The sequence below is a fragment of the Pseudophryne corroboree genome, chromosome 5, assembly GCF_028390025.1.
Source record: "Pseudophryne corroboree isolate aPseCor3 chromosome 5, aPseCor3.hap2, whole genome shotgun sequence".
NCBI lineage: Eukaryota > Metazoa > Chordata > Amphibia > Anura > Myobatrachidae > Pseudophryne > Pseudophryne corroboree.
Window position 1 is genome coordinate 816,561,840 of NC_086448.1, and position 21,488 is coordinate 816,583,327.

Here is a 21,488-nt window from a genome sequence, read left to right on the forward strand (position 1 = left end):
GGTTACATGATATGATCACCCAGCAATTTTGGCCAAGGGTCAGGAGGGTGTGAGTGTAAAGAAAGACAAGATATGTGATGTTATGTGTACTGTACAGAGAGGATGTAATTATATATGGGGAGCATTGAAGATTATGCATTGATGGGTCATTGGTGGCTGGGGATATTGAGGGCAATGGAGGTCATTCCAAGATGATCGTAGCTGTGCTAAATTTAGCACAGCTACGATCATTCAGACTGACATGTGGGGGACGCCCAGCACAGGGCTATCCCGCCCCGCATGTCAGTGCCCCTCCCCCCTCGCAGAAGTGCAAAGGCAAATCACAGCGGCGATGCCTTTGCACTTCAAGAGTAGCTCCCGACCAGCGCAGCTTTAGCGTGCTGGCTGAGAGCTACTCATCGCTCCCCGGCCTGCAGCAGCTGCGTGTGACGTCACGCAGCCGCTGCAACCCGCCCTCCGTTTGGTCCGGCCACGCCTGCGTTGACCAGACCGCGCCCACGAAGCGGCGGCCAAATGCTGCCGTTCCACCCCCCTTCCCCCCGCCCAGCGTACGCCTCTGCCTGTCAAACAGGCAGAGGCGATCGTAGCGGCCCAACGGCCTTCGGCACTGCGGCGCCGGCGCAGTTCTGACCTGATCGCACCGCTGAGATAAACTGCAGCGTGCGATCGGGTCAGAATGACCCCCTATGTGCGGCCCTTCTGAAGATCGAAGGGACGCTCAGAACAGCAGCAGATAGTACACTATTTTAAATTGCCTATTAAGTACATGTGACATTTTTTTGTTACTATAAACGCTGTTAGCCTGTTGCTGACTGTAGTGACATATGCAATGTCTGCTACAGTGTAGCAATGTTCTGAGATTACTATCAGGATTAAAGGTAATCTATATATTTTAAACAGATTGACTTTTGTTTCTGTTTCAGGACAATGCTGACTTCTTCTACATTGACGTCTGGTCCTCTAAGTACACCTGGGGAGGTGAGTCGCCCCCAGACGAAGGGTCATTGGCCGTAATCACAGCAGGACAAACCATATTGCTGGATCAGAGTACACCTGTGCTGAAGATGCTGCTGATTCAAGGTAATGTCATGTTATCCATCTGCAGGGTGCTCCTGATAGACTATTAGTAGACCCGTGTGACATTACACAGCTGCCAAGGTCTAGTAACAAACTGCGCAGTGAGATCACAGACGGTCAGATCACAGTGTTCTCATTCCCAATCCATTATCCACCTGTTATAATCACTAGCGCATAGTATTACACCTTGGCAGAACTTTACAGGTTTGAAATAGAATATTTGACATTGGAAAGTGTTTATCAATTACTGATTCAGTAAATTCACTGTAATCATTTTCTAACCCCATCAATGCTAAGGACGAGTGGGACTCATCCTAAGACCTGCTGGGATTCAAATGTCTTTGTGGGGGGGGGCAGGGCCGGTTCTACACCTTGTGGCGCCCAGTGCGAAAGTTTCCACTGGCGCTCCGCCCCCCACACCCTCCTGGCAAAACAGTTAGTGCCCGCCGGAGGTGCACGTAAAAAAATAGGGGCATGGCTTCATAGGGGAGGGGCATGGCCACAGTTATTCCCCCAGTAGCTGTGCCCCCAGATTTGCCCCAAGTAGTTGTGCCCCCCAGTTGATTTGCCCCCTGTAGCTATGCCCCCAGTAGATTTGCCCTCTATAGCTATGCCCCCAGTAGATTTGCCCCAGTAGTTGTGCCCCATCGCTGTGCCCCCTGTTGCTTTGCCTCAGTAGTTGTGCCCACTGTCACTGTGTCCCTTTGTAGCCGCTTACAAACACACACACATGAAAAGAAAAAACAATACTTACCACTGCCCCGCTCTTGCTTCCCGACCGCTGCTGCTCCGTCTGGCCTCCCGCGGCTCCTCTCTATGGGAGAGACGTCATGACGTCTCTCCCATAGCAGTGCCGCACAGACACTAGAGGTCAATAATGACCTCTAGTGTCTGTCACTGGAGCCGGCTGCAGCAGACGCACACACAGCCAATGGCGTCTGCTGCAGCCGGGGAGCGGGGTGCGGGTAGGTGGCGGTGCCTGCGGGGTGACAGCGGCCGCAACCCCAAGCCGCAGCGTCCCCGGGTGCAGGCACTGCTTTCCCGCACCAAGAACCGCTCCTTGTGGGGTGCTTACCTAAAAGTCCCCCCTTATATTTGCTGTCATTAGGACCTAAAGGGGGAAGGCTTTTTTTAAATGATGTGGCCCCTTAGTAATTATTGTCTGGTGGCAGCAAAAATACTACAGAAATGCAACTATCCAAAAGACTGATAATGTGGCTAACCATTGAAAATCATGTTGTCATACTGTTCATTGTTGTTTGTTATATACTGAATGTCATAGAACACATACTGTAGATTACTTTATTATATGTGTGATATGGTTTTTACTCATTGAGCTTCATTGTCTGGATAGACAGCAGTGTTGATTATAATTCCTGCTGTTTCCTACTTTTTCGCTAATATTATGCTACTGTTGCAGTGAAGGGGGGGCAGATGTAACATGTGCAGAGAGAGTTAGATTTGGGTTGGGTGTGTTCAAACTGAAATCTAAATTGCTGTGTCAAAATAAAGCTGTCTAACATTTGTGGGCTCCATGCAAAAGCAGCAAGTATCTACCCTGCACAGAAACAATATAAATGGGGGTAATTCCAAGTTGATCGCAGCAGGAATTCTGTTAGCAATTGGGCAAAGCCATGTGCACTGCAGGGGAGGCAGATATAACACGTGCAGAGAGAGTTAGATTTGGGTGTGGTGTGTTCATTCTGCAATCTAATTTGCAGTGTAAAAATAAAGCAGCCAGTATTTACCCTGCGCGGAAATAAAATAACCCACCCAAATCTAACTCTCTCTGCAAATGTTATATCTGCCTCCCCTGCAGTGCACATGGTTTTGCCCAACTGCTAAAAAATGTCCTGCTGCGATCAACTTGGAATTACCCCCTATGTATTTGCTCTACTTGCATAGCACCATGGTATGTTCCAGACACAAAGTTACTTGTTTTTCTGCTTTACTTACCAACATAAATCAGGCCCATAGTACAGTAGTGATGGTAGTCCGGAAATACTTTGCAATCGCGAAACCTCAGCACAAGTTCTGGCGCCACTCTTGTAAAGCTGTTTAGAAACGCATCTGTAGACATCATTGTGAGCACAACGTGATCAGTCTGATTTCAGATGGACTTCTTCTACCAGGAATAGGGCGGGTAGGATGGGTGGGGACAGTGAAGATGGGTGGAGTCAGTGTGGTTGCATAGATTCTTCATACGGGAGACTATCCGCATTTATTTCCGAACACACAGTGTGAGTGTACAGTAATTGCGGCCAACTTATGTTCAGCTCGGAACTGACCCCATAGCCTTTAGCTATTATTTAGATCAGGGGTGGGGAACCTTTTTTCTACCAAGGGCCATTTGGATATTTATAAAATCCTTCGGGGGCCATACAAAAAATATCAACTTAAAAATTAGCCTTCCCCCTGTAGTTTTGCCCCCAGTAGATATACCCCCAGCCAGTTGTTATGCCCCAGTAGATATGCCTCCTAGTTGCGACACTTAAACACACACACACACGTTAAAAATAAAAAAACACAATACTCACCAGCCCCGCTCCTGATTCTGTACCGTTGCCCTCCGCCTGTCCGCCGCTCCTCTATGGGAGAGACGTCATGACACCGCACAGCCTCACATGCACACTGCAAGAGCTGGAAGCCGGAGCTCTGGAGTGAGCTCCTGGCTTCGGCTGCTGCTGAGGGGAAGAAGCCAGGCGCCCACTAGTAACAAAATCTCAGCGGGCACCCGGATTTCCCTTGGTTAGGTGAGCCTGGCCGGGCCGGATCAAGTGGCTATGCGGGCCTTATATGGCCCGTGGGCCCAGAGCCGGCCCTAATCAATATGTTGCCCTAGGCAAGATTTTGACTGGTGCCCCCTAGCACCACCGCTGGTTCCGCCTCTGACCTTGCACCTGTTTCCCAGCACCATCACTCCTCACCCATAGCAGTCCTTATTTTGGTGTTTGTACCCCCTATATTTTAAATAGGAACAGTTCGCACATTTTTGCTGGCAAGGGGCATGGCCACACAATAGTAAACCCAATTCCAATTACGCCACACAGTACTGCAACTTTATTCACATTTGATCATGTTATAGTGTCCATAATTCATATTACATCCCACAGTAGTATTACTTTACCTTATAAACGTTACTCCTCACAGTAGAGCCCCTTATTCACATTACATCACACTGTATTGCTCCTTATTAACATTACACCACACCCTATTGCTCTTTATTTACATTAGATGACCAACGCCACATAGTAGAGCACCTTATACACCTAATGCCACACAGTAATGCCCCTCACACATGTGAGACACAGTATTAAGGTTCCCCACCCCTGATTTAGATAAACAGTTGGTGCCGCATTCTAAAATGTGGGTGTCGTATAGAAGATCTACAGTTAGTAGATAGACAGTCAATAGGTCAACACCATATGGTCAACAGGTAAAAGGCCGACATTACAAAAGGTCGACAGGTACAAAAGGTGACATGGAAATAGTAAAAAAAAAGTTGATGCAAATTTTTGTGGGTTTTTTTGTGTATTTTTGTATGTTTCATCACCTGTGACCCCAATTAGTGGTAACGCAGACCCTCACAGGCTCGCTTCGCTCGCCATGCTTCAGGCAGGCTGCCTCGTTCTACTTCCATTGCTCTTGGCACAGGTTACTATTCCTAACCGTGGTCCACGTGGATGGTAATAACCCAAGCAAAAGTTTTAAAAAAATGTGAATACCCCAAAACAACTTGTGTTGATCATACGTGCGTCGACCATTGCCACGTTGACCTTTTTCCTGACCTTTTACCTGTTGACCTTTTGACCCTCTTTATCTTTTTTGAAGACTGTTGACCCTAATGCCTGTCGACTATATAGTGTTGACCTACAGGGCTGCCATCAGAAATTGTGGGGCCTGGGACTGAAAAAATAGGCAGACCCCCCCCCCCAAATAATAATTAGTAAATACATTTTATATATATATATATATATATATATATATATTCATATATTTAAAAAAAATCCTATGCGTCCTATGCACATACGAAGCAACACTATATTAAGTCCCCACAGTAATGCCCCTGACAGCATATTATGCACCACACAGTAATGCCCCTGACAGCATATTATGCACCACACAGTAATGCCCCTGACAGCATATTATGCCCGCACAGTAATTATGCCAGTACCTGCTCGTTGTCATGGGTTCTGCTCATTGTCAGAGGTTCTGCTCGTTATCAGGGGATTCCACCCCCGGCTGCCGCTGCATGTCTGCCATCCTGACAGAGGCCGCTGTTCACGCCTGCCTGCTTCAAACTATTGTAAATGTCCCTCCAAAAATGTCCGCCACCTCAGAGACGACAGTTATTAAAGACACTAGAGCCTCCTCTAGTATCTGTAATAACTGTCTTCTCTGAGGCAGAGGCCATGTTGAGAGGGACATTTTCAATAGAGCGCTGCTTGTGGGCGGGACAGACAGACGGCGGTGGGTGGATGGTGGCAATGAGTGGTCTGGACTTTTCCCTCTCTGTCAGATAGGCCAGGCCCAGGACAGCTGTGCTCCCAGTGACCCCTGATGGCGGCCCTCTTGACCTATTGACTGTCTATCTAGACAGTATCTAGCCATAGTCCGGTTACCCTAAAATTTTAGTACCCAGCAGTGGGGACCAGACAGTAGGAACCATATGTCCCATTTTGATTGCAATTTCAGGCAGCAGCTAACGGTGGCACAGAGCATGAACCATGGACACAAGTGATGTCATTGGTCCCTAGTGAAGGCTGTATTTGTATGACTATGGACTAAGCCCACAAGATGTCTCTTCATTGTGTAGCCAATGGGTCCATGGTAATAACTGACTATATTAAAATCTTTGCTATGTTCAGAAGAAGTCAATAAACTGTTATTTATAGCACATCAACTTCTTATTTATTGTTGTGCTACAACAGGAGGAACTCTGATCTTTGATGAGGCGGATATTGAACTGCAGTCTGAGAATATCCTTATCACCGATGGCGGCGTGCTTCAGGTACAGTAACGGTAGAGTTCCCGGTATTGTATTTGGTGCACATAACTGACACAACCATGTTACAGCAGGTAATATATACTGAATATTGTAACATCTATCCCTTTTGGTTATATCTAGATTGGCACAGAGGCTGCCCCATTCCAGCACAAAGCAATTATTACCCTACACGGTCATTTACGATCTCCAGAGTTACCTCTGTATGGGGCAAAAACATTGGCTGTGAGACAAGGAACATTGGACCTACATGGTAAATATGAGAACAGTCAAATAATGTCAGTAGGTCTCTGAAATGTTGGTATGGGATCCGGTCAGCATGTCGGTGTTTGGGATGCCAGCAGTCAGAATACCAACTCTGGAATTCCGGCACCGTTCAGAAGACCAACGCCGGAATCCTGACATCAGTCACAATGCTGGCACCAGAATCCCGACCGTCGGCATCCCAACCATCGGCATCCGGAAAGTAAGTATGTTGGGGCTGCTTATGGTTCGGCCGCGGAGGGTTAGGTTTAGGCTGTATAGGGGAGGTTATGGTTAGGGAGGGAGAAGGTGCGGAGAGGGGGGTAAGGGATAGGCACTAAGCGGAGAGGGTTAGGTTTAGGCTGTATAGGGGAGGTTATGGTTAGGGAGGGAGATGGTGCGGAGAAGGGGGGTAAGGGATAGGCACTAAGCGGAGAGGGTTAGGTTTAGGCTGTATAGGGGAGGTTATGGTTAGGGAGGGAGAAGGTGTGGAGAGGGGGGTAAGGGATAGGCACTAAGCGGAGAGGGTTAGGTTTAGGCTGTATAGGGGAGGTTATGGTTAGGGAGGGAGATGGTGCGGAGAAGGGGGGTAAGGGATAGGCACTAAGCGGAGAGGGTTAGGTTTAGGCTGTATAGGGGAGGTTATGGTTAGGGAGGGAGAAGGTTCCAGAGAGGGGGGTAAGGGATAGGCACTAAGCGGAGAGGGTTAGGTTTTGGCTGTATAGGGGAGGTTATGGTTAGGGAGGGAGAAGGTGCGGAGAGAGGGGTAAGGGATAGGCACTAAGCGGAGAGGGTTAGGTTTAAGCTGTATAGGGGAGGTTATGGTTAGGGAGGGAGAAGGTGTGGAGAGGGGGGTAAGGGATAGGCACTAAGCGGAGAGGGTTAGGTTTAGGCTGTATAGGGGAGGATATGGTTAGGGAGGGAGAAGGTGCGGAGAGGGGGGTAAGGGATAGGCACTAAGCAGAGAGAGTTAGGTTTAGGCTGTATAGGGGAGGTTATGGTTAGGGAGGGAGAAGGTGCGGAGAGGGGGGGGTTAGGGATAGGCACTAAGCGGAGAGGGTTAGGTTTTGGTTGTATAGAGGAGGTTATGGTTAGGGAGGGAGGAGGTGCGGAGGGGGGGGTTAGGGATAGGCACTAAGTGGACAGGGTTAGGCTGCTGGGAGGAAGGGTTAGGGTTGGGCACTAAGCAGAGAGGGTTAGGCTGTTGGGGGGGTGTGGTTATGGGGCTAGATGGGGGAGGAAGTGTACTTACCTAGCAGGTGTCGAGATTCTGTGTGTCGAAATGTCGTCAGTATTCTGAGCTCTGGCATCCCAAGCGCAGAGATCCTGATATCATCCCGCTGATATATAATAAAGTTTACTAAGTTCTACTCACATGACAAGCTTAGTACAGAACAGTCACATGGTAATGGATCTACTTATTCCATGAAGGTGACACATTTATGCTAGGTGAGTAATCCGCCTTTCAGACTGACACAAATTTCCCAGGTTATTGCACATGAACGCGCATCAACCCGGGAATTTGCTCAGTGTGAAAGGATACAGGAACAATATCCCGGGACGAGCATCCCGGTATTTCATCCCAGGTCTCGACCAGGGTTGAATCCGTGATCGTCCCGGGATGCGGTGAAGTTTGAATGGGTATACCGGGTCAAGGCGACCCGGCACCCGTTCTCTGCATAGGAGGCGGCGGTGCTTGGAGATGGTTATCTCTAAGCACATCCTCCGGTAGCGCCAGCGGTGACGTCACCAACCCGGCAATATGCTGCGTCGGCCCGCAAGTCTGAAGGGGTCTCAAGCCGGTTCGCACCTGGGAAGCACCCGTGTACACATTCCCGGGTGCGACCCGGCTCTTGTCTGAAAGGGGTATCAAGGATTTTGGGAAAAGTCATTCTCTATGCTGTGATGATGAAGGCAGTGCCTACTGTACATGCACACAGAGAAATAACAAGTAAGTAAATACTGCGGCTTACTCTATATTTCTCTTACGTCCTAGAGGATACTGAGGTTCCATTTACTACCATGGGGTATTGACGGGTCCACTAGGAGCCATGGGCACTTTAAGAATTTGATAGTGTGGGCTGGCTCCTCCCTCTATGCCCCTCCTACCAGTCTTAGTTTAGAAAATTTCCTGGAGGAGCCGGTCACGCTTTATTTTATATGTTTGTTATTTTCAGTCAGAGCTGGTTGGTACCAGCCTGCCTGCTTCGTGGGACTTGGCGCGGGGGGGGGGGGGGGGGGGGCAACCTCTTGAAGGGTTAATGGTCCCCTTCCCCACTGATAGGACACTGAGCTCCTGAGGGAACTATTTGCAAGCCCCATCACGGCAAGTGTACATTCCCGCAGCACGCCGCCACCCCTAACAGAGCCAGAAGAATGAAGAGTGGTGAGTACTGAGCCGGAATCCCAGTTAGCGGGGTGCCAGCCATTATGGCGGTATGAAGGTACGGAGAAGCACGGCTTCTAACCGGGGCGGAATGCGTCTCCAGACACAGTACACAGCTGCGTCTCAGTACACTGTACACAGTACCCACACTGGCAAAAACGGAATCCGGTCTGAAGATCAACACTGTCTAGGTCGACCACTATAGGTCGACAGTCACTAGGTCGACAGGGTTGGAAGGTCGACATGTGCTAGGTCGACATGTGCTAGGTCGACAGGTTAAAAGGTCGACATGAGTTTTTAGGGGGGGAAATCTTTTTTTTTGAACTTTTTCATACTTAACGATCCACGCGGACTGCGATTGGAACGGTAATCTGTGCCAAGCAAAGCGGTAGCGGAGCGAGGCACCTTGCCCGAAGCTCGCGATCCATGCGAGGGGACACGATGCACTAATTGGGGTTCCCGGTCACTCTACGAAGAAAACGACAAAAAAAACCCCACCTCATGTCGACCTCTTGACCTGTCGACCTAGCACATGTCGACCTAGAAACCCTGTCAACCTTCCAACCCTGTTGACCTAGTGGTCGACCTAAACATTGTTGACCTAGACACTGTCGACCTAATGATCCACATCCGGCAAAAACAGCCTTAAAACGGTTTTCTCTCCATTTTAAGCACCAGATTACCTCAGCCAGTATAAAAAAGCAGGAAGACCGCGCGCCATTGAAGGGGTGGGGCCTTCACTATGAGCGGATCCAGCAGCTCACCAGCGCCATTTTCCCACTGCAGTGGACAGAGACGCTGACACAGACGCTGACTGACAGGGACGCTCAGCTCCTCCTGAGAGACTCAGTACTAAGTCTCCTATCAGGGTACTTAGTCTGCAACCCGGCTTATCTTGGCATAGCGATAAGGGCACGGTGGGGGTGCGTGCTATCACATTTACATTATGTCAGACAAAGAGTGTGTTTCTTGTACAGTGGAGTGTTCCTCTTCACCAGGGGGCTCACTACTGGGTACTCAGGGCAGTGCACCTTCCCAGAATAGCGGGGCTGAACCAGAGTGGGTTAATTCCATTAAAGGAATAATCTCCAATATTTCTACGAAATTATCCCGCAATGAGAAAGAGACGCAATACTTTAGACAGACTGTGGATGAGTTTATGAATAGAGACTCAGTCCCCAAACCAGCGTCTCAATCCCCTCTCATTTGTCTGCAAGTACGATCTCTGTCCCATATCCTGCAGTCTGACTCTGATGCTGACGGGTCAGACATGGAGGAGGGCGAGGTGTATTTGGAGGGGGGGGGGGTGTCATTCTGTCACAGGGAATAGAGGCTATCAGAGATGTTCTGAACATTTCTGATAAGGTGTCAGAGGAGAGTGAGGAATCTTATTTTAATGTGAAAAAGAAATCCTCGGTCACTTTTCCTGCGTCAAAGGAATTGAATACCCTGTTTGAAGAACCGTGGGTTAATCTTGATATGAAATTTCAAATCCCTAAAAGGTTGCTCTCATCTTTTCCCTTTCCTCTAGAGCAGGCATGTCCAAACTGCGGCCCTCCAGCGATAGGAAAAAATGGGAAAATCCACCAATAGTGGACGCATCAGTCTCTAGGATGTCATGAAAAATTGTATTGCCTGTCCCTGGTGCAGTCACCCTAAAAGACACGGCTGTTCGAAAAAAATTGAGACTACACTCAAATCATTGTACACAGCTGCTGGGGTGGCTCAGAGACCCACTGTTGCATGCGCGTGGATCACAAAAGCCATTGCTAAATGGTCAGGTAACCTAATTGAATGGGTTAGATTGCTTGTCTAGGGGGGATGTTGTTTAACTCCTACAGCATATACAGGACTCTGCAAACTTTATGGTGGAAGCCATAAAAGATATAGGCTTGCTTAATGCACGCACCACCGCTATGGCAGTGTCAGCACGCAGGGGCTTGTGGCTACGTAAGTGGACTGCTGATGCAGACTCCAGAAAGGCGTGGAAGGCCTACCATTCACAGGAGAGGCTACTGCGTGTAAGTCTACGTATCTTCCTTTCGCAGCTGTCCCAGCCAGGAAAGCTTATTCAGCTTCAAATTTACAGTCCTTTCGGACGGCCAAGTTTAAGGGCAAATCAAGAGGTGCTTCTATGGCCTCCAGAGGCGCAAGAGGTAAACCACGCAAACCAGCAACTGCAGGTGCCCAGGAACAGAGGTCAGGCTCTGCTTCCTCGAAGCCTTCAGCATGACGGTGGACCGCGATGCCTGGAAGACTGTCAGGTGGGAGCCCGACTAAAATTCTTCAGTCACATCTGGTCAAGTTCGTGCCGGGATCCCTGGGTCATAGATCTTATTTCCCAGGGCTACAGACTAGAGTTCCAAGAGCTCCCACCTCACAGATTCTTCAAATCAGGCTTACCAGTTTCAAGTATAACTTTACAGGGCTACAGACTAGAGTTCCAAGAGCTCCCACCTCACAGATTCTTCAAATCAGGCTTACCAGTTTCAAGTATAACTTTACAGCAGGCCAACCAAAAACTGGTACAGACTCAAGTCATTGTTCCAGTTCCACCTCATCAGCATAACAAGGGGTACTATTCCAACTTGTTTATAGCACCGAAACCAGACGGTTCGGTACGGCCGATTCTGAACTTCAAGTTCTTGAACCCGTTCTTAAGAGTGTTCAAGTTCAAGATGGAGTTTCTGAGAGCGGTGATCTCAGGTCTGGAGGAAAGGGAATTCCTAGTGTCTCTGGATATAAATAATGCGTACCTTCACATTCCAATCTGGCCGCCTCATCAGGCTTATCTATGGTTTGCACTGCAGGACTGTCATTACCAGTTCCAGGCCCTGCCATTTGGTCTCTCCACGGCACCGAGGGTATTCATCAAAGTGATGGCAGAGATGATATTTCTACTCCGCAAACAGGGAGTGATTATAATTCAAAATTTGGCCGATCTTTTGATAAAGGTGCCGACCAGGGAAAGGTTGCTGGACAGCATTGGTCTCTCAACCAAACTTCTCCAGGATCCCGGGTGGATTCTGAACCTTCCGAAATGTCACCTAGATCCAACACGGAGGCTTCCATTCCTGGGAATGATACTGGACATGGAATCGCAGAAAGTGCTCCTTCCGTTGGAAAAGGCATTGGTAATCCAGTCGATGGTTCGGGATGTCCTGAAGCCAACCCGGATATCGGTGCATCTATGCATTCACCTTCTGGGGAAAATGGTGGCCTCTTACAAGGCGCTTCAATACGGAAGGCTTCACGCAAGACCCTTCCACCTCGATCAGTTGGACAAATGGTCCAGATCACATCTTCACATACTCCAGAGGTTCCGTCTGTCGCCAAAAACCAGGATCTCCCTTCTGTGGTGGCTACAGACTTTTCACCTCGTCGAGGGACAGAAGTTCGGAATTCAGGACTGGATCCTGTTAACCACAGACGCAAGCCTCAGAGGTTGGGGAGCAGTCACCCAGGGGGTGCAGTTTCAAGGAAGATGGTCAAGTCAGGAAGTCATCCTTCCAATCAACATTCTGGAACTCAGGGCCATATACAACGCCCTTCTGCAGGCCTCATATCATCTTCAAGATCGGGCCATTCAGGTCCAGTCGGACAATGTGACGGCAGTGACATATATAAACCGACAGGGCGGAACGAAAAGCAGAGCAGCAATGTCAGAGGTGTCAAGAATTCTCCTCTGGGCAGAAAAAAACGCTGTTGCATTGTCAGCGGTCTTCATTCTGGGAGTAGACAACTGGGAAGCAGACTTCCTCAGCAGACACGATCTGCACCTGGGGGAGTGGGGCCTTTACCCGGAAGTGTTCAGGTGCTTGACACATCGATGGGGATATCCACAAATCGACATGATGGCTTCTCGTCTCAACAAGAAGCTCAAGCGGTATTGTTCCAGGTCGAATGACCCACAGGCAGAGGCGGTAGACTCTCTGACGACTCCATGGGTCTATCAGATGGTGTACGTGTTTCCTCCACTTCCTCTGATCCCAAGAATTCTAAAATAATAAAAAGGGAAAAGGTTCAAGCAATACTTATTGCTCTGGACTGGCCAAGAAGGGCCTGGTACGCGGACCTTCTGGAGATGCTCCTCGAAGATCCGTGACCTCTACCTCTTCGTGAGGATCTTCTGCAACAGGGCCCGTTCGTCTATCAGGACTTAGCGCAGCTACGTTTGTCGGCATGGAAGTTGAATGGCTGATTCTAGCCAGAAGAGGGATCCCTAAGAAAGTTATCCTGACTATGATCCAAGCCAGGAAAGGGGTAAGGTCTAAACATTACCACCGTATTTGGAAAAAATACGGCTCTTGGTGTGAGAGCAGAAAATACTCTGCAGTGGAATTTCATCTGGGACATTTCCTGGTTTTTCTGCAGGCAGGTGTGGATGTGGGCCTACGTCTGGGCTCCATAAAAATCCAGATTTCGGCCTTGTCCATTTTCTTTCAAAAACAAGTGGCTTCTCTACCAGACGTTCTTGAAAGGTGTTCTGCACATCCAACCTCCCATTGGATCTCAATTTTGATGCTGCAGTTCCTCCAATCGAACTGGTTTGAACCGTTACAAAAGCTGGACGTAAATATCTTACATTTAAGACCGTCCCTCTTGTTGGCCTTGGCTTCAGCAAGATGTGTGTCGGAGCTGTGGGCTTTGTCTCACAAAAGCCCCTATTTAATTTTCCATGAGGACAGAGCTGAACTCAGAACTCGTCAGCAATTTCTTCCTAAAGTGGTGTTTGCGTTTCACTTCAACCAACCAATTGTGGTTCCGGTTGTCACCGACACCTCTGCTACTTCATAGTCTTTGGATGTTGTGAGGGCTTTGAAGGTATACGTAAAGAGGACAGCTCATCACAGGAAATCTGACGCGCTGTTCGTTCTCTATGATACGAATAAAATTGGGTGTCCTGCTTCAAAGCAGACAATTGCACACTTTATCAGGCTCACTATCCAGCATGTTTATTACACGGCAGATCGGTGGGCTCTTCCTGGGTGGCTGCCTGGGGTGTCTCGGCTTTATAGCTCTGCCGAGCAGCTACCTGGTCTGGTTCGAACACGTTTGCTAAGTTTTACAAGTTCCATACTTTGGCCTCTGAGGACCTTCTGTCACAACTGAGGGCCTGAGCTGACGGGAGGCAGCCTCAGTTGTAGGGGCTGAGATGTACCGGAACCTGGGAGGTTGTATCAGACCCCTGGACATGTAAGTAACATGAATAATAACTGCCCGAAGGCGTGACCACGACAACTTGGATAAAAGTCAATGATGTTTATTATGACAACTCCGCAACACAGCAGCAGTAAAAGAAAACGTAAAAGTCAGCAAAGAATAAATACAGTTCCTGGGTACTACAGGATGGCAGGAGCCACAGGGCACTGGTAGTGTGAGATAGTTCTTATGATCTTCTAGATGGAAAGTCCTTACCAGGCCCGACTGTAGCAATGAAGATAACCCAGGATTGTGCCAGCTGGTGTTCCAGGAAAAGCTGGGTTGCTGAAGATAAAACAGCTGCTGCGGATACTGGCTGGAACCAGACTGTTGTTAGCACGGAGTGGATACTGGCTGGAACCAGTTAAATAATAAATGAACTTGGGAGCGATGAAATATGAACTGAAATGTAGAACTTGAGAGCGGAGAAATAATAATACCGGTGGAGAGTGGTAAAGTGTAGAAAGGACACCGGCCCTTTAAGAGAAGCTGTACTCTGCTGGAAGCTGAGCTGGAAGCAGGTAATGTTATAGCTGGAAACAGATGAATCCACAATGGATTGGAGAGTCAGGCTACACCGCAGGTGGAATGCTGGTGCGGGTCTCTATGGTGGAAGTCTTGAGACAGGAGCTGGAACCTGGAAGACAATCACAGGAGAGAGACAAACAGGAACTAGGTTTGACAACCAAAGCACTGACGCCTTCCTTGCTCAGGCACAGTGTATTTATACCTGCAGCAAGGAAGGGATTGGCTTGGCAATTATGCAGATTAAAAATACTGACAACAGATTGGAGGAAATGATCAGCTGACAGAATCCAAGATGGCTGCGCCCATGCAGACACTTGGAGGGAAGTTTGGTTTGTAATCCATGTGGTAATGAAAACAGTAATGGCGGCGCCGGCCACTGGAGTCAGGAGACGCCAGGCTGACAAGTGCACATCCAACCACGCGGACACAGCGGAGGCCGCGGCTGACGTAATCGCCACTCTGACACTCTGCATGCAGAAGCTCAGGGACGGCGGCGGAGGCCGCGGGAGACGCCATGCCAGATGTAATAAGGCGTTACTGTGACAGCGTCTCAGAGAGACAGGAGAGGATGCAGGAATGTGAACATTAGGATAACAGATGGGATCCGGTCCTGGAGCGCTGAGCCAGCCTTAGGAGGCATCTGATGGGTAAGAAATGGCGTCCAGATACCCGGATCGTGACAGCACCCCCCCTTTAGGAGTGGCCCCAGGACACTTCTTTGGCTTTTGAGGAAACTTGGAATGGAATCTCCGGACCAAGGCAGGAGCATGGACATCAGAAGCATTGGTCCATGAACGTTCCTCAGGGCCGTAACCCTTCCAGTCAATAAGATACTGTAGTTGACCGTAACGGTGACGTGAGTCTAGGATCTTGGCCACTTCATACTCAACGCCTCGTTGAGTTTGGACTTTCGGAGTTGGAGGAAGTGAGGAATGAAACCGATTCAAGATCAGCGGTTTCAACAGGGAAACATGGAATGTCCTGGGTATTTTTAAGAAGGGAGGCAACTGAAGTCTGTAAGCAACAGGATTGATGACTTGTTCAATCTTGAAAGGACCGATATAGCGAGGTGCAAACTTCATACTGGGAACTCTTAACCTCAAATTCTTCGTGGATAACCATACCCGATCACCCACCTTGAGAGCAGGAACTGCTCGACGCTTCTTATCCGCAAACTTCTTGTACCTGAACGATGCCTTGAGCAGAGCTGATCGTACGCTCTTCCAGATATTGGCAAACTGATGCAAGGTGATATCCACTGCGGGAACAGAAGTTGCTGGAAGCGGTTGGAACTCAGGGACTTTAGGGTGGAATCCAAAGTTAGTGAAGAATGGTGTTGAAGCAGATGAAGAATGATACTGGTTGTTATGACAGAACTCGGCCCAGGGAAGTAATTGAACCCAGTCATCTTGAGAGGAGGACACATAGATGCGGAGGAAGGCCTCCAAGTCCTGATTCACCCTCTCGGTTTGACCATTGGTCTGAGGATGGTAAGCCGTGGAAAACTTTAGCTTGACTTGAAGGACTTGACATAAACTTCGCCAGAATTTGGCTGTGAATTGAACTCCTCGATCTGAGATAATTTCTTCAGGAAGACCGTGGAGTCGGAAGATCTCTTGTATGAATACTTGAGCCAACTTGGAAGCTGACGGAAGACCGGTGAGAGGAATGAAGTGTGCCATCTTGGTGAACCGGTCAACTACCACCCAGATGGTATTGAACTTGTTGCACATGGGTAAATCTGTAATAAAATCCATCGACAAATGGGTCCAAGGTCGACGGGGAACAGATAGTGGCACCAGTTGCCCCGCAGGCGACTGGCGGGATACCTTATGTTGAGCACACTTTGGGCAAGATGCAATAAACTCCAAGACGTCCTTTTTCAGAGTTGGCCACCAATAGGACCTAGAGATAAACTCCAGGGTTTTTTGGATACCTGTATGTCCGGCAAAACGGGAAGCATGGGCCCAATGCATGAGCTTCTTCCTTAGCATCGGTTTCACAAAACTTTTCCCTGATGGGGGCGTAGAGTCCATCCCTACCGTGGAGAATGCCAACGGATTTATAATAGGATGCTTGTCTGAAGACTCTGACTCATTTTCTTGCTCCCATGAGCGGGAAAGGGCATCGGCCTTGCGATTCTGAGAGCCCGGACAGAACTGGAGTTTAAAGTCGAACCTGGAAAAGAAAAGTGCCCATCTGGCCTGACGAGGGTTGAGACATTGTGCGCCTTTCAGATATAAAAGGTTCTTGTGGTCTGTAAGTATGGTGATTGAATGAGAAGCTCCCTCCAACAGATACCTCCACTCTTCTAGAGCGAGCTTGATGGCTAGCAACTCCTGGTCGCCAATGGCATAGTTGCGCTCAGCTGGCGAGAACTTCCGGGAGAAGAAACTGCAAGGGTGTAAATGGCCATCTTTAGCCCTCTGAGATAACACCGCTCCTACTCCAACGGAGGAGGCATCCACCTCTAAGATGAAAGGAGAGTCGATGTCAGGCTGTTTCAGAACAGGCGCAGAGATGAACCTTTGTTTTAAAAGATGAAATGCTTGCATGGCTTCTTCAGACCACTTGGACGGGTTAGCACCCTTCTTAGTGAAAGCAGTAATAGGCGCCACAATGGTGGAAAAGTCTCGTATAAACTTTCGGTAATAGTTGGCGAACCCCAAGAACCTCTGGACCCCTTTGAGGGTTAAGGGTATCGGCCAATTTTGGATTGCTTGTAGTTTCTCAGGATCCATCTCTAGTCCGGAACCGGACACAATGTACCCTAGAAACGGAATGGAATTGACTTCAAAGACGCATTTCTCTAATTTGCAATAGAGATGATTGACACGGAGACGGGACAGAACCTCTTTAACCCAAAAACGATGTTCCTCTAAATCGTTGGCAAAAATGAGGATATCGTCTAGATAGACCACGACATGACGGTATAGAATGTCTCTGAAGATCTCATTGACAAAATGCTGGAAGACAGCTGGAGCATTACTCAATCCGAAGGGCATGACGAGGTACTCATAATGTCCGTCACGGGTGTTAAAGGCGGTCTTCCACTCGTCACCCTCACGGATCCGGATGAGATTGTATGCACCTCTCAAGTCCAGCTTTGTAAAGATGGTAGCTCCGCTAACTCTGTCAAAGAGCTCAGTAATCAGGGGTAAAGGATAACGGTTCTTGATGGTAATGTCGTTCAAACCTCTGTAGTCGATGCACGGCCGCAGACCACCATCTTTCTTTTTTACAAAAAAGAAGCCTGCGCCGGCTGGGGAAGAAGAAGGTCGAATGAACCCCTTTGCTAGGTTCTCTTTAATGTATTCCTCCATAGAATGCGTCTCAGGCAGAGACAACGGATAAGTTCGGCCTCGAGGTGGAACCTTCCCTGGAACGAGATCAATCGGGCAGTCCCATTCTCTATGAGGAGGAAGGATATCAGCAGAAGCTTTACTGAACACATCCGTGAAATCTTGATATGGAGGAGGTGGAACATCAGACGACCTGGGGGAGGAAGAACAGACAGGCAATACTTTAAACAAACATGTCTCAGCACAGGAGGAACCCCATGCCAGGATTTGCGTAGTCATCCAATCAATTGTAGGATTGTGAAGACGGAGCCATGGAAGGCCCAGGACCACAGGATGTGTGGCTCTTGGAATCACTAAAAAAGAAATAAGTTCGGAATGAAGAACTCCCACTCTCAGACGAACTGGTAGAGTCCTTAAAGAAATAACTGCATCAAAAATTTTGCTGCCATCCACGGCAGTTAAAGAAATGGACGAAGGAAGTCTCTCGGTGGGTAGGGACCACCGTTTAACATAGGCTTCGGTAATAAAGTTCCCAGCTGCTCCGGAATCAAGGAGGGCAATGACGTTCCGATAACGTTGAGCAACTTGAAGCGAGACTGGGAGATTACAATCTTGAGGAGATGGAGAGGAGATCATTACTCCTAGCCGGCCCTCACCTTGGCGAGCTAGGATTTGGAGTTTCCCGGACGTTTGGGACAGGCATTAATGGTGTGAGACGGAGCTGCACAATAGAGACAGAGAGACTCGGAGAGACGTCTTCGGCGCTCAGCAGGAGTTAAACGGGAACGGCCAAGTTGCATGGGCTCATCTTTAGATGGTGACAGTTGACGAGGAGGAGGAGCAGAAGATTTTGGAGCAGATGATCTTCCACGCTCAGTTGCTCTCTCTCTGAAACGTAAATCAACTTTCGTGCAGAGTGAGATTAGCTCATCTAACTTAGAAGGTAAGTCTCTGGTAGCTAACTCATCTTTAATACGCTCAGATAAGCCATGCCAGAATGCAGCATACAGGGCCTCGTCGTTCCATGCCAGTTCGGATGCCAGGATCTGGAACTGTATCAGATATTGTCCTACAGTACGTGACCCCTGGCGTAAACGGAGAATCTCGGATGAAGCTGAGGTTACCCGGCCTGGCTCGTCGAAGATGCGCCTGAATGTTGACACGAAGGCAGTGTAGGAAGATAGCAGGGTGTCGGACCTCTCCCATAACGGTGATGCCCAATCAAGGGCTGAGCCACTGAGAAGAGAAATAATGTAGGCAATTTTTGTACGGTCACTGGGAAAATTGCCAGGTTGTAGCTCAAACTGAATCTCACACTGGTTGAGAAATCCCCTGCAGAATCTTGGAGATCCGTCAAATTTTGCTGGCGTTGGAAGATGAAGACGTGGAGCAGAAATGGGTAAGGTGGGTGGGGTTATAGCTGGAGTCACTGTGGTTGACGCACCAGACGCGCCTGATCCACGGAGAGTTGTCTGAATCCCATCCAGCCGAGTAGAGAAATCCTGGAGACAGCGGATGATGTGGCCCTGTGCAGCCTCCTGATGTTCTAGTCGGGCTGCCAGTTCTTGCATCGGCCTGGCCGCTTGATCCTGGTCTCCGGCTGGATTCATTAGGTCAGTGCTTACTGTCACAACTGAGGGCCTGAGCTGACGGGAGGCAGCCTCAGTTGTAGGGGCTGAGATGTACCGGAACCTGGGAGGTTGTATCAGACCCCTGGACATGTAAGTAACATGAATAATAACTGCCCGAAGGCGTGACCACGACAACTTGGATAAAAGTCAATGATGTTTATTATGACAACTCCGCAACACAGCAGCAGTAAAAGAAAACGTAAAAGTCAGCAAAGAATAAATACAGTTCCTGGGTACTACAGGATGGCAGGAGCCACAGGGCACTGGTAGTGTGAGATAGTTCTTATGATCTTCTAGATGGAAAGTCCTTACCAGGCCCGACTGTAGCAATGGAGATAACCCAGGATTGTGCCAGCTGGTGTTCCAGGAAAAGCTGGGTTGCTGAAGATAAAACAGCTGCTGCGGATACTGGCTGGAACCAGACTGTTGTTAGCACGGAGTGGATACTGGCTGGAACCAGTTAAATAATAAATGAACTTGGGAGCGATGAAATATGAACTGAAATGTAGAACTTGAGAGCGGAGAAATAATAATACCGGTGGAGAGTGGTAAAGTGTTGAAAGGACACCGGCCCTTTAAGAGAAGCTGTACTCTGCTGGAAGCTGAGCTGGAAGCAGGTAATGTTATAGCTGGAAACAGATGAATCCACAATGGATTGGAGAGTCAGGCTACACCGCAGGTGGAATGCTGGTGCGGGTCTCTATGGTGGAAGTCTTGAGACAGGAGCTGGAACCTGGAAGACAATCACAGGAGAGAGACAAACAGGAACTAGGTTTGACAACCAAAGCACTGACGCCTTCCTTGCTCAGGCACAGTGTATTTATACCTGCAGCAAGGAAGGGATTGGCTTGGCAATTATGCAGATTAAAAATACTGACAACAGATTGGAGGAAATGATCAACTGACAGAATCCAAGATGGCTGCGCCCATGCAGACACTTGGAGGGAAGTTTGGTTTGTAATCCATGTGGTAATGAAAACAGTAATGGCGGCGCCGGCCACTGGAGACAGGAGACGCCAGGCTGACAAGTGCACATCCAACCACGCGGACACAGCGGAGGCCGCGGCTGACGTAATCGCCACTCTGACACTCTGCATGCAGAAGCTCAGGGACGGCGGCGGAGGCCGCGGGAGACGCCATGCCAGATGTAATAAGGCGTTACTGTGACAGCGTCTCAGAGAGACAGGAGAGGATGCAGGAATGTGAACATTAGGATAACAGATGGGATCCGGTCCTGGAGCGCTGAGCCAGCCTTAGGAGGCATCTGATGGGTAAGAAATGGCGTCCAGATACCCGGATCGTGACACCTTCAGTTTGGTCAATCAGTTCTGCAGGAATCTCAGCACTCTCCCACCCGGTTTGGGAGCTTTGGTACTTCCCCATGGTACTAAATGGATTCTGAGTATCCTCTAGGACATAAGAGAAAATAGGATTTTAATTACCTACCGGTAAATCCTTTTCTCGTAGTCCGTAGAGGATACTGGGCGCCCGCCCGATGCTTCGTTCTTCCTGCACTGTTACTTGGTTACGTATTGTTGTTTGGTTCAGCTGTTGCTGTTCCTGTTTCAAGTTTGGTTAGCTTGGCTTTCCTCTTGTGTGTGCTGATTCAGAATCTCACCACTATCCTTATCTATCCTTCTCTCAAAGTATGTCCATCTACTCGGGCACAGTTTCCTAGACTGAGTCTGGTAGGAGGGGCAGAAAGGGAGGAGCCAGCCCACACCATCAAATTCTTAAAGTGCCCATGGCTCCTAGTGGACCTGTCTATACCCCATGGTACTAAATGGAACCCCAGTATCCTCTACAGACTACGAGAAAATTATTTACTGGTAAGTAATTAAAATCCTATTTTTAGGTATCCCAATACCTGTGACGTGGACCCGGCTCGCTCAGACTGCTGAGGCAGGAAGCTCTACACTGATTCTACAGAAAAGTGTCACCTGGAAAGCTGGGGATGAAATAGTGATCGCATCGACAGGACACAGGTACGTACGCTTCTCTAGATAACCAGGTAGAGCCTAAACCTATGGTAGAGGGGCTGGTGCACACTTTAAGCAGTAAGAATACTGATAATAAGAGCAATTATAATTAAACCTGCAATTTAACATGGAGCA

General features: G+C 48.8%; 1 protein-coding gene across 1 annotated transcript in view; it reads left to right on the forward strand.

Annotated features, from left to right (window-relative positions):
• PKHD1L1 (PKHD1 like 1) overlaps positions 1–21,488 on the forward strand; it is a 330,520-nt gene that overhangs the window by 142,924 nt on the left and 166,108 nt on the right. The window contains exons 43-46 of the mRNA XM_063925269.1: positions 924–1,080; positions 6,009–6,088; positions 6,206–6,335; positions 21,230–21,359. Coding sequence (XP_063781339.1) covers positions 924–1,080; positions 6,009–6,088; positions 6,206–6,335; positions 21,230–21,359 — 497 coding nt within the window. The remainder of the gene's footprint in view (positions 1–923; positions 1,081–6,008; positions 6,089–6,205; positions 6,336–21,229; positions 21,360–21,488) is intronic.